Source organism: Corticium candelabrum, chromosome 11, assembly GCF_963422355.1.
Source record: "Corticium candelabrum chromosome 11, ooCorCand1.1, whole genome shotgun sequence".
NCBI lineage: Eukaryota > Metazoa > Porifera > Homoscleromorpha > Homosclerophorida > Plakinidae > Corticium > Corticium candelabrum.
Window position 1 is genome coordinate 274,674 of NC_085095.1, and position 12,797 is coordinate 287,470.

General features: G+C 40.3%; 4 protein-coding genes across 8 annotated transcripts; 2 read left to right on the forward strand and 2 right to left on the reverse strand.

Annotated features, from left to right (window-relative positions):
• Positions 1-293: 293 nt before the first annotated feature.
• On the reverse strand, positions 294-1,536 carry LOC134186731 (etoposide-induced protein 2.4 homolog). Its single transcript, XM_062654763.1, has 2 exons — positions 1,474-1,536; positions 294-1,406 (listed from the first exon to the last, which is right to left on the reverse strand). Exon 2 carries the CDS (start codon positions 1,311-1,313, stop codon positions 411-413), a length of 903 nt encoding a protein of 300 aa, XP_062510747.1. The 5' UTR covers positions 1,314-1,406; positions 1,474-1,536; the 3' UTR covers positions 294-410.
• A 50-nt stretch (positions 1,537-1,586) lies between these two features.
• LOC134186901 (AT-rich interactive domain-containing protein 2-like) lies at positions 1,587-7,001 on the forward strand. 4 transcript variants are annotated; one of them, XM_062654985.1, is made up of 23 exons: positions 1,587-1,793; positions 1,864-1,963; positions 2,027-2,120; positions 2,183-2,280; positions 2,346-2,512; positions 2,680-2,807; positions 2,867-2,918; positions 2,976-3,043; positions 3,104-3,149; positions 3,219-3,301; positions 3,364-3,440; positions 3,499-3,580; positions 3,648-3,741; positions 3,818-3,936; positions 4,391-4,481; positions 4,541-4,602; positions 4,685-4,775; positions 4,830-4,917; positions 4,993-5,127; positions 5,189-5,236; positions 5,295-6,516; positions 6,572-6,666; positions 6,728-7,001. In XM_062654985.1, exons 2-23 carry the CDS (start codon positions 1,890-1,892, stop codon positions 6,843-6,845), a joined length of 3,132 nt encoding a protein of 1,043 aa, XP_062510969.1. In that variant the 5' UTR covers positions 1,587-1,793; positions 1,864-1,889; the 3' UTR covers positions 6,846-7,001. The 4 variants fall into 4 exon arrangements, with proteins under 4 accessions (XP_062510969.1, XP_062510967.1, XP_062510968.1 ...); XM_062654983.1 differs by having other exon boundaries at positions 3,104-3,301; XM_062654984.1 differs by having other exon boundaries at positions 3,104-3,301; positions 6,724-6,956.
• A 501-nt stretch (positions 7,002-7,502) lies between these two features.
• LOC134186982 (major facilitator superfamily domain-containing protein 6-like) lies at positions 7,503-9,527 on the reverse strand. Its single transcript, XM_062655087.1, has 2 exons — positions 9,442-9,527; positions 7,503-9,373 (listed from the first exon to the last, which is right to left on the reverse strand). The coding sequence occupies exon 2, from the start codon at positions 9,282-9,284 to the stop codon at positions 7,518-7,520; it is 1,767 nt and encodes a 588-aa protein (XP_062511071.1). The 5' UTR covers positions 9,285-9,373; positions 9,442-9,527; the 3' UTR covers positions 7,503-7,517.
• LOC134186983 (zinc finger protein 224-like) lies at positions 9,487-12,308 on the forward strand. Of its 2 annotated transcripts, XM_062655088.1 has the most exons (5): positions 9,487-10,016; positions 10,870-10,923; positions 11,517-11,606; positions 11,668-11,892; positions 11,969-12,308. In XM_062655088.1, exons 1-5 carry the CDS (start codon positions 9,570-9,572, stop codon positions 12,125-12,127), a joined length of 975 nt encoding a protein of 324 aa, XP_062511072.1. In that variant the 5' UTR covers positions 9,487-9,569; the 3' UTR covers positions 12,128-12,308. The 2 variants fall into 2 exon arrangements, with proteins under 2 accessions (XP_062511072.1, XP_062511073.1); XM_062655089.1 differs by lacking the exon at positions 10,870-10,923 and having other exon boundaries at positions 11,969-12,306.
• Positions 12,309-12,797: the final 489 nt, after the last annotated feature.

The following is a 12,797-nucleotide window of genomic DNA, read 5'->3' on the forward strand; positions in this document are numbered from 1 at the left end:
GTTTGGACACGAAGCTGAGATTTACCAGAGCCAGCAAATTTGGCATAAAAGAGAACTTCTAGGTAGAGAGTAAGTTTCCATTATTATAGTTTGAGGAAAGTAACTGAAAGTAGAGGAAGAGGTCCGTGCAAGCTCTTCCACTAGATTAGCTAGTAAACAATATGAAGACAATAATTATTATGAATACAGTACCTAGACACAAACAGGAGACACTTTGCTGCTGTAGTATCATTATTAGTATTGAGTAAACCATTTTAGTACATTTGTTATTATTAACTTCACCCTAATCTCAATTTTCACTGGAAATGAAAATGCAATTCAATATTTGACGTAATAGACACAATACAATCGTATATGCCATTATACTATATGTATACTATAGATTCAAGCTATGTACATACCAATAACAGTCAGTCAGCTTGCTTAGGCTCAGCTTTCATTGCTACACCAGAGCCCAGTCTGCTAAATATTACGTTTCCCAGCCATTCCACTACACGAAATGCTCTGAGTCTAAAAACATCTGCCGGCCGTGGCTCTGTATCACAAGCTATAATGAGAAAAAGAGGAAAGAGAACAGCAAACACACATGCACTGATAATAAAAGAACGAGGAAGAGCAGTTGCCACCGTCAATGGCAACCCAAAACCCACAAAATACGGCCAGTTTTCCTCAATCATCGCTATCCTTTGATTCACTGACAATCTATGATCCATCCACGCATACTCAAATGAATACAACGAGTAGAGAAGAGTCAAGTGACTAAGACTGAGAATAACTCCAACCGCAGGAATGAAACCGACGAGCATCGCTTGAAAGAGAAACAAGCACTCCAAAACCAAACTAAACAACATATCCGCAATCCACTTGCTAACGTCTGGCCCTTTCTTCCTACCCTTAGACACTTTCGACTTCATCTTCCTATTGTCTTCTTTCATCTGTCGCAACACTTCATCAGCAATCTCAAGAAACCATACACTGCTAATGGGTTTATTCAACCAAAACAGTGGCAGTACCCAAAGAGCACTAAAAAGATAGCTAACAAGAGAAATGATGAATTCGACTTGCAACTGTGACTCATCCACACCCAATAATGGAAGAATAAAATCATGGATGACTAGATGAAGTAGAGGTATAATGACGTTGTCGAATGTAATGACACTGCATGCCAAAACAATCCCGTTCAAAACCCAAGTCTCAAACAGCTTCTTCCTGATCGTATGAGAGTCTCGTATTACAACTGCGACTCTTGAGAGGCCCAGGAGGGCATCTAGCACGCCTCCGAAAAAACTGTTGGCCACTCCGACACCAGACATAGACTTCCTGACGATAGAAATATACACAAGCGCGGCTGCACGCCTTCAGAGATGTGACACGCTGGGGGTCGATGCGTGTCACCTAATGGGGACCTGCACGACAATCAAACCAGCAACGACATTGATTAACGCGCAGCACAACGTCCGACCACAGTATTACCGCTCAGAGTCTATAACGAAGAAACTAGAGAAATTCAAAGACTTGCAGCTCGCCGGCTCCACCCACCCACATTAGTGTACGGTACACTGTGTGTACTGTACGCGCAGCCCGGACATGGCGTCTACGACTTGGTGTTGAGGGGCCTACCGGGAACCTCGTCTCTAACCAACTGTATTTTATCACGTTCACGACCTACGCCGCAGTCCTTCGACCGACTACTGCCGTCAATTGGTGTCGCTATATTTCCCGACTTGGTCGCGTGTGTTGCGTCTCTCTGGCTAGACCGTAGGGCGCGCTAGCCGGGCGCGCGGGACGTCAGGGTGAGTAAAAGAGATGCGTATGAATGTCACTGAACTGCTGAATTCAAACGGTGAGATTCTCGTCGCGTAGAGAGCGTGTCGTTGTGTGAAACGGGCATGGACTGTGCGAAATACACACGAGAGTACAAGAAATTTGCTGCCAACGTGCAGAGGGTGTCTGCAGAAAGAGGGTTTCCGTGCCGGTTTTTTGCAGGGTTTGCTGTTTTTTTGTTGTAATGACAGTTTGGCTGTAGAGTTCAACTGGAACGACTTCCTCTACTGAATGGAATCGAAGTAGATCTGCTCAAACTGTACAAGTCAGTGTCCGCTCTGGGAGGATTTGATAAGGTTGGGGACTCGCGTGTTTGCTAGCTCGTGCATTTTTTTGTATGTCCTCGTGTGTTGTGCAGGTCAATTGTTTGAATCTCTGGAATGATGTAGCTGTGTCAATGGGTTTGCCTCTGGGAACTTGCAATGTAGAGATGTCTGTTAGAATGATTTACTCGAAGTTTGTGCTGCAGCTCTTTCTCTCGCATTACAATTCTAATTCCAGTATTTTTGGTTTGGTGGTAGATACTTGTTAGGCTGTGAATCAGTTGATGTACTTGGTGATGAGGAAGAGATAGAAATTGCTAAATTTTTGCCAGACAATCGTCCGTGGACTCGAAGTAAATCAGTCAATCTTACAACTGCTGCACCTCATAAAGCTGACTTCCACACTGGCCGGAACACCGAAACCAGTAGGAGCTGCTTATACAGTGTTGTTAATAATGTATTTTGAACTACATAGGGATTGTGATCAGTGCAGGTTTTCTACAGACATTTGTATGATTGTATTTACCTCAAATTTATTACATACCTATTAGCTAAAGTAATCACATTAATTCTTATTGGTAAATTGATATAGTTACAGGAGAAACTTATGATCGACTCATCTTGGGACTAACATCAGGCTTTCCAAATGAAGTTGATTTTGCAATAAACACGTGTCTGCTGCTGTCATATGATGAAGAAAAGCCATTTTTTCTTGCTCAAGTGCTGCAGTTAGCTTTCAAATATTGCCACTTGTATTGATAGTTGCATTATATTGACAGGTTCCTCAACTAGTACCTCTCCTGCTTGCTCAAATTGGGGTGTTTACTGCAGGTTTTTTAGCATTGTCTTCTAGTTCTGTAACATCAAGCACATCATGTTACATTTCAGATGCATCTTCTTATGAAACTTCTATCTGTCAACTGCAGCCTGCTCATCAGAAAACATACTTTCTGAAAGTATTAAAGTTTTAGACTTACAAGAAGAGTGCTCAAATCAAACCTAAATTGTATTTGCAGTTTTGGGAGAAAAGCAGACAAAGTTTCCAAGCAGATATTTCAACAAGTCTTTCACATACATTGTATATGATAGATATGTTAGCTAGTTTTCTTGTTTGTGACGCTGTCAAAACAGGCAATGTCGACAATGACAATCTGTTTGCTGAGTGTTGTCAAGACTTACCCGATAATGAGTGGATGCTTTTTCGTACAGTGCAGGTTTTTGTGATGTGATGTGATGCCCGACTAGTATGAAACTAGCAACTCTAATTGTTCGGCAGGTCTTGTCAATACTGAACAATCTCTCATGCACTGAAGACAATGCATACCAGCTATCTCAGTCAATGCTATGTTTTCAGTGAGCAAGTCACATATTTTATAATTGTCTCACATCAATAACTGATATATTGCTGTAGACTTCTGTTGTGGTGTATTGATGGAGACCATTCATTTCTGAAACAATTGGCTGCATCTTGCTTGGCCAATGTTGCAGACCAGGTAATATTTCATAGCAATACTATATACAAGTTTGAGGGTTTTCTGATGCATTACTTTTTTCTCTAAGATTACATTGAAGGTTTCTCAGTCTTTTCAGGATGTTGTCTTTGGGTCACTTGAACACTGTTTATCATCAAGCGATCGTCTGCTTTTACTGAAAGGTAGACTGATGGTAGCAGCATTTTCGTGGGTTTTGTCTAGTGTATTACTATGTTGATCAAATGCGTTGCTGTACAGGTCTGGAAGTGTTGGCCAAGCTGTGTACAGTGGAGGACAACAGTGATATTCTTTACACCAATTTGAAGAAAACTGTGTATGCAAGGCTTTGTGAGTCTCTTCTCCTAGCAGATGTGGAGGTACGTAGAACGTATAGTATTGTTACTGGGTGGTGTATTCAAGGCGCCAACCAAGACAAATTTGTGCTCATACATTAGTTGCTTGAAAGCTATATGGGCACAATCACCTTTGCTGACCTCTAATTTCAATAGCTACATATTCTTCATATAAACAAGTGCTAAGAACAGGTTTTGATAATTTCTTGATCAGTCTTTTGTAATCTTTCTGCTGTAGCATACTGAATCAATGTTCAAATGGTACTGTAATATATTAGCCACATGAGCACAGAGGGTAGTTGAGGCTTAGTACAGCAGCAGAGCACAAGATACGAGTTGAAATGACAGTGGTAGTAACACTGACATTATTGGAGCAGACACTTGTATTTCGATTGGAGACATTTCTGATTCTTGATACTTTGTGTGACCACCCTAACTTAATTGATAGTTTATAAAATGTTATACTGTATATTGACAGGTTCGAATTGGTGCATTAGAGGCATTGTATCAATTGACTTGTCTTGGTACTGGGATGTGCAATGTGATCATTACATTTCTTGGATTTGTTGGTAAATTTACTAGTTAAGTTTGTTACTTTGATTGGCATTTTGATCGGCATGTTTCACAGACATGTTGGGATCTCTACTAACCTTCCAAATGTCAAGTGTGGGAAAGGATATTGAGTCTAAGGTGAGATTGTTAATTAAGAGTTAATTAAGTAGAAGTGATCTAGCATTCATAAATCGGTTAACTTAATTAATTATTTTGCCAGACTCTACAGACTGCAAACTGTAGCACATCAACTGCTCCCGTCGAGAGAAAACTTGTATCTCTCGGTGAAGCATCAGAGCCAGTCAGGAATGGTATATCACTGAGTCGTGTTACAACTACTCCCGTCTCATGTATCTGTTTGTTAGCTTCTCATTCTGATGTTGTTGCTTGTACACACATGCACGTGTCTTCTGTGCAAGTTAAAGATGGCCGTGAATCTGAAGCAAGAAAATGGTAAGCTAAACACATTTTTGTGTGTCTTAGTTTTCATGTATTGCACTCCGAAACAGCATGTGATTATATTTGCAGGTTGTCAGACTCGTATGGTGTCGATCAGCAGGGCTCTCTGTTGTTGGCCAAGATGTATTCAGATTATATTAAATGGATCTCAGTTGATAAGATGGCACATGGAATTAACCTTCAGCTCTTTCATAAACTTGTCAAGTAAGTGTACGTTGTGACATGATTCCATCGTAACTTCTTGTATTGTTGTCTTGTGCTGCAGATCAGTGTTTCCTAACAGTAAACAGAAGCTGATAGGCAACGAAAAGAAGTACTGAAGGGTGTTACTTGTGTATTGGTCATGCTGTAGTATCGTTTGCATTGTTTAGCATTGTTATTGTTGGAGTAACCAATAAACAACTTGTCTGTCAAAGCAAGCCTAAGAAATCATCTGCACAAGTCTCTTGCCAACAGGAGGTCACAGCAAATGTTGTTGATAATGCAATCGTAAATACCCCGTATCTCATATTAACAACAACTGCTGGAAATCGTGCACCTGTGTCATCGATTACTTCATCTTCTCCCAGTTTACACGTCTGTTCTGCTAGTGAGGAAATTTGTTGGCGACCTCTTTATAAAACAACTGAATCACAACAGGACTTGCCAGTTTCTGTACATTTGCAACCACTTGCTTCATCACACCGTCTGACATCATCAGCAGTTGGTTCCACTCAAGAATTATTCAGAAACAGTCATAACAATCAATGTCAGGCTGTGACTTCACTTGTAAATATATGTCGAACTCCAGTAATGACAACTAATCTAGGCTCTTCAGAGGAAACAGACAAACACAAACAAAGTCTCTCCAATTTTCAAGTTGCATCTGTGGTACCAGTATGTGAAGGGAAAGACACTCATTGGACTAACGGTGGCTGTGAAACACTGCCTTCTCAAAAGGAAACGCAATATCTGCATTCTAATAAGCATTGTGGACTCTTAGCTGCATCACGAGCTGCAACGCCAATGCCACCACATACCTCTTCTGTTTCTGCAGAGAAAGAAGATTTTGAGCCATTCACTAAGCAAGCCAAAACTACAGACAATTACTTACAAACTACTAGTACTTTTGAGACATCTTCTAGTGAATCTCAGGGAGCATCATACAGTTTGTATCGTTTGGTGGAGTCAAAGATTGGAAATGATGTTCACTGGACATGTACAAATGGCAGATCGGTCAATAGCAGGGTGACAAATGGTGTCGTTTTACCACTGATATCAACAAGTAGACTGCATGTTATGAACTGCGTGGCAAGTTCATATGGAGCAGTTTCTTCATCTACTAGCACAAGAGAGTTTTCAACACCAATGACAGAACAGGCTGTGTCAACTTCAAGCAAAGGTGCAGTAGGAAGCATCAGTGAAGTAATTACTGACTCTCATCGCAGTGGTGAGGTGCATTTTCAGCCTTTTCATCAACGTGTAAATCTTGTGCAGTCTGGGAGGTCTGCGAGTATGGGTACAAAACCATTACTGTTCACTATCAAACCAAACACTGCTGTGGATGTTGTTCCTCTTGTAAAATTTGTAGCCAGCAAGCAGTTGGATTTACAGGTAAGAATTCTGTATTCACATATCAAAGCAAGTCTATGGAATTTGTTAATGGTAGGCAACTGATGAGGAGAGCCCTCTAACTAAAACTGTTAGACTAACTGCTGCCCTTGTCATTCGCAACTTGCTTATTCACTCTCCACTAGCAGCAAGGTATTCTTAACTACACTGTGAGATAAATTGAATTGTATCATGTTATTTGTTGTGGAGGCAGAAAGATTTTGGTTCTCGAAAGTCTGATGTTAGAGTTAAGCCAGCAGCAACTGGAGGCTTCCAATGTTTTAGCTGACTGTCTCTACAAGCTCCATAATCAGAAAAAGACTTCACAGTGAATTCGTTGTCAACTCTAAGCACTATTTAACTTCACTGTTCTATCATAATTATATGAAACTGTTTCATTTATTTTTGCAACATGTTGAAAAAGTTCAATGCGATTGTGAAGATTTAATAAATTATAACTGTCCTCCACCCATTCCATGTTATTCTTAGATAGGGAATGTTGTTTAAATTGATTGTCTTATTTAAATTAATTTTGTTAATAATTCAAAGTAACAATTTCAATGTTTAATTACATATCAACAGATCAATATTCAATAACATACACATCTTAGCAGCTATCAACTGTCAAGTACCTACCTGCTATTGCGTTTTCTGGATAAGTGATATGCTCATGTCAAACAGCAGGAACTCTGCATGCTGAGCTCAAGTCAATTTCATGATCATCACAGTGTACTTGCACATGTTCATGTTCATTCCAGTTCAGCTGACTTTGAACTTGCAGCCTCATCGATTAGAAATCAAGACTCAAATGGCTTAATAGTTTCATGGATCAGAACATGTCCACCAAATTGCACACTTGCCGGCAAGCTGACGAGCTAATGGTAAACATATGGTGACATGGAAGTGCCAGGAACTGACTCATCGTGAACAAGTGGCATGCCCTCATTTGCAAGGTAGTACACTTAACCTGTACTGTGCACCAGGGCATATATGATAACAACAGGTTACACTTTACTTGCAGTATTATTTAACTCACTACACTCTTTCACAAAACTATCACATTGCAAACAGTCTTTACGTTCAAGTAGACTAAGTATGACTGGCAGTTGTCTTGATTTTTTCTCACATTTTCTCCACCTTAGAAGCCACTGAGCCATGTAAAAAAGAACACCTCCAACTAGCGACAACACAGCACATGCCCTAAATGTATTTCGTGCACCAAACTGCTGCCATGCCAATCCACTCAGAATACCACCACATCCTCTACCAAAACCCCAATAAACTCCAGACAAGATTGTTTGTGAACTTGCAGACATATTTGGTGGAGCGTTCTCTTTAGCAAATGAAGTAGCTGTAGCCCACATCAGTGCAAATGTAACTCCGTGTAGTAGTTCAACTGGCAGTACTGTCCATGGGTTTGTGAGAACCGAATAAAGAAAAAAGCGAAGAATATAGCAAATGAAGGTGAGGTAGAGAGCACCATTATGACCAATGCGTCCAATAATATGTCCAGATATAATGAAAACAGGAACCTCACCCACACACATGAACAAAAGTGATAAACCAATGACAACGTCTCCTCCGCCGAGGTCCTTTAGAAACCAAAACAAGAAGTTATCAATAACTGCCATGAAATTGGCAACAAGCCAAATCGCAGCAAGGAAAACACACATCTTTGGGTTTACTAAAAGAGCTTTCAAGCTTTTCATCACGCTCACTTCATTGTCTACTTTGACTTTGACTTTGGGTCTGGTTACTGGCTTGATCAGTACAGCGAAACCCACACAAACCAGAAAAATAGCAACAAACAAGATGAAGTGTATGTTGTAGTTAGCAGTGCATTCTGAATCACTGTTTGAAGCATAACCAGACCCAAATGCTCCTAGGCCCCATCCAACTGCTCCCCATAGCCTTTGCTTCCCATAATGACCACGCCGTGCATCTCCCAGCAATTCTATCACAAAGTGGTCTGCCAGAGAAGGTGCAGGTGAACCAAAGAATGCACCAACAAATACTAGAGCCATAAGAGGAAAGAACTTGTCTAATCTGGCATCGATGGTATGTTGTTTAACAGACGGGCAAATAGTGCTGAAATCATTGCCACCTGTAATATCTATACCAGTACTACTGTTTGTATTCACAGTAGTATTGCACACGCATACTTTTTGGAGATCCAAGGTCTCTGAGCTGGGGTGAACAAAAACAATCAAAGAGGTTAGCACTAAAAGGCTGGTAAGAGAAATCAGCCATATCAACTTGGTTCTTTGAAATTTATCTCCCATAATTCCCCAAAAAGGTGTTGCAAAGAAGAGCACAAATGGTCGCACGGCTTGTAAAATTCCCGTTTGTCGAGCAGAGAGTCCGACAAAACGATAATACACAGAAAGATACGGAAAAACACAACCCAGTCCACCAAAGAATGTTAGATAGAATAACTTGGCTGGTAAAAGGTGTAGATTTACTCCAAGACAGTGAAATTCTTTCTTTTTGGGTTCATTGTTGTCTGGAACCTCCTCCACATCATCAACAACATCATTCGAATCAAGTTGTACAGACAAATTTAAAAGGGGATCCATATCATCAGAGAGAGCTGCACTCTCTGTTGTCACACGTGGAAAACCTTCCAACATGATGTTGTTGTCCGAGGCTGGTGCGTTCATGTCCATGTTGGCTGCTACAGCTGCTACAGATGGTACTTCCACAGAAGCGGGCTGTTTATTGTCGAATTCTTCACAGTTGGTCGCTATCAGTCGTTCCGCTTCGTTCGACATCTAGGCTGTAGAGAAGCTACCAGCTTTGCCAGTCGGTAACGCTACGGTCTGTAGCAAAAATTCTGTTGCACTGAATCGACTGACACGAACTAGACACGTGATCACCGTGAAATTAGCAGACAAACTCTAAACCAAAACAAAGTAAAAGATAAATTACATGAATCAACGAATTCTTAGCTAACGACTTCCAAGCTTGAAGCACTAGAGGGAAATCTGCGTCTGGCTAGGTGGTGACAGGTCTCCGAGGAAAGAGCGGTGACCAGGTCTACAGCTCTGGCGGTGACAATGACCGGTTGCGACCTATCAGAATTCGACTGGAGGGCCTCTTTGTCGGATATTCTGTCAGAATCAAGCCGCGTCATTATTGACGTTGCTGGAGTGTCATCCGCAGAGACAGCAGAAAGCGTCAGTGCCAGCTCTTCTGATAACCTAGATGCGCATGTAGTCGACACTCTAACTAGTACTTTGAACGGAGAAGATTCTCAATACGGGATAGAAACATTTACTTATGAGATGAACGACAATGAAGGCGCAGAATTAGCGTTACCACTTCCTTGCCTGTCTCAGACTTCTGGTTGTGATGACGACTTGGATTTAACGTCACTAGACGTCCTACTTCCTTCGGTACAGGAACTAGCGGATGCAGAAGAATGCTCTGACAAATTACTGATAAGGAACACTGAAATACTCTATAGTCAGACTGATTCCGGAGACGCTACAAAACGTTTTAAGGTATGCATCCGGCCTCAGTCTTGCTCTGGCATTTGAAGCTCTAGCAACATGAAATATCTACTTTAGTAGAAATGCATACAGTAGCAGTTAGGCTATTTGATTAGTGACACTTCCAATTGGACTATCAACGAAGACTGCTCTAAAGATTTATTGTAGATAACGTTAGCATTGTTAGCTGATGGTTACATCAACAGATAGTTAATCGTGCCTAATGCATTATGTGTTAGTAAGTATTTCTACTGACAGGTCAGCTGTTTTGTGTATATGACAGAAAGTGTTAGGAAGGCAACCTGCCCAAATGCAGTGATGATATTTGCAGGATAATTTGGACACATACCTGATACATGTATGTCTAATATACATTTCCTATCTAGCAAGTCGGTGGTTGCATGTCATCATCACTGATTGCATGTAAATTTGAAGGATTTGAATTGATGTTGTAGTCATAATTACTGTTGAATACAGCAGTTTTTAATTAATTCCAAGTCAACTTTGCTTACCTAGCCGGTTTGATTCCAGCAGTTGTTACAACCAGATTAGTAAGAGAAACCGGTTACATACAAGTCCCACTCAGCGTATAATGAAGATTCCTTGAGGTCATGTTATTGTAGGTTCTGTTGTTGTTACTGTACTTTGTTCAGAAATGGCAGACAGACAGACAGACCACAAGTAGTTTGTGATGAAGCATGTGCATGTGCCCTGGTGATTATAATTATTGTTCAATTTCTATCACATCCTTTGTATGATGTAGTTCCCACTACATTAATTAACTGAGCTTGCTAAACTTATATTCAGTTTTTAAAATGTCAGATTTTACTAGTCAAGGAATGAGTTGACGTACATGTGTTAATAGGAAGCCAGAGTCAAACATCTGCAGTCTATAACACCTGGGTTACCTGCTAAGAAGGTAATTTCCTTTCCAAGACACTGAACGACTTCACAATTATTAGCACTCTGAATGGAGTTGCTTCACTTCCCACAGGTTTCTAATTATGGACTGCTAATGATGATGCGTGTGAAGTTGCATTGTTTACATAGAACTAATGATACTGTACCTACCTCTAAGTGGAAGACTAGGAATTTACATTTATTAGAAGTGTAATTGAGCACACAGAATTTGAGGATGTCGAGGGTATTCAGGTTATTTGTACAATCTTGATTGAACTTAAAATTCTGACAGTCTAGATTATCTGTTGGAGAGGCAGTGTATGTACTGTGTATTGACATTATTGTCTCTATCAAAGGTTGTTGAGTAAGTATGCATGTTAATGTTTAAAAGCAGACTATCCACAGTACAGTTCCCATCTCAGTTTGCAGATATGTTCTACAAGAGCAATGGCAGGTGCTCTTACTACATATACATGTGTATGTACAGTGCAGTACAGTAAAACAAACATCCCCTTTAATTGTGCTGAGATAACGGAGAGTGAGTGGTAACTGAAAATATCTTGTTAGCTAACTGTTTTTTTGTGAAATCTATATGCTGTTTGCGTTATGTAGTGCAACTATGATGGATGTTCATCATCTTTCTCAACATCATATAAGCTGAAACGACACAGTCAGTCTCACACACGCCTCCAATCATATCATGTATGACCTGCTGTTGCAATGTATGTGTGACATACCAATATTTTCATGTGATTTTATGAAGTGCGTGCATGATGGTTGCTCAAAGACATTTGCAATGCCCTATAACCTAACTGCTCATATAAAAGAGAAACACGAAGGTGTAGAAAGAACAAGGAAACACATCACAAGACCAGCATCACTTCATTGCCAGCTTCCTGGATGTAACAAGAGTTTTGATCGAGTGTCAAAACTAATTGAGCATAGTAGGACACACAGTAGAGAGAAACCATTTCACTGTGATGTTGAGGTAAGATGACTTTAATATTAACCTAGGGCTTTGCTGACCTGTACATAGTTTATTGTGCTTATGTGCTTATGTGCAGGGTTGTGGCAAATCATTCTGTAGTGCCAGCAAGCTGCGACGCCACAGTCATGTCCACAGTAATGAAAGACCATTTCTATGTTCATATTCTGGCTGTGGGAAGTCTTTTCGCCGCCTTGACCATTTACGAAATCACAATCATAGTCATACAGGACAATAGCCACACAACTGCTCACTATGGTTAGCTATTTATATTTATTATCCTCAATTAACAATATGGTAGTAGTATATCACCCCAAAACTATGACAGGGCATTCCTACAAAAGCTTGCATCCTCTGTTGGTCAAATCTCTAATCAAATTCACAGATCTAGAGGAGCAAGCCAATGCCTGCAACTGGCTGAATTGTTCTAAAAAGGCAACTATAGCGCAAGAACTCATTTAATTCCTAAACAAAAAATGGCAAACTATTTAATGGAAAGTCGTTCCGAAAGCACAAGAATTGAATGTAGTTGATTAGCACATAGTATGGTTAATAATTTCCTCAATTGGCTGACTTCCTCTTTCCATTTAAAAGACCTTTTATGATTGCTTGGGATGGGAATGCTCAAAACAACAATTATCTTAATTCAACTCTGGCACTTAGTGTAATGGCTCTGTTCTTGAATGTGAGTAGAGTCATAACAATATCATATGTTACAGATTATCCAATGCATTTAGCCAGCTGCTTGATTCAATGCTACCAGTAGAATACCACAAGCAGTTGTTGTACATGCATTCCAGTAAAATGTGATCTTCATTCAGTGCTAATGTCCACTGTCTCACTTTCAAGGGTAGTCTGGTTTAAGTTAATAGGTAGCTATCTTTAATAGTTTGAAGCACAAGTACATG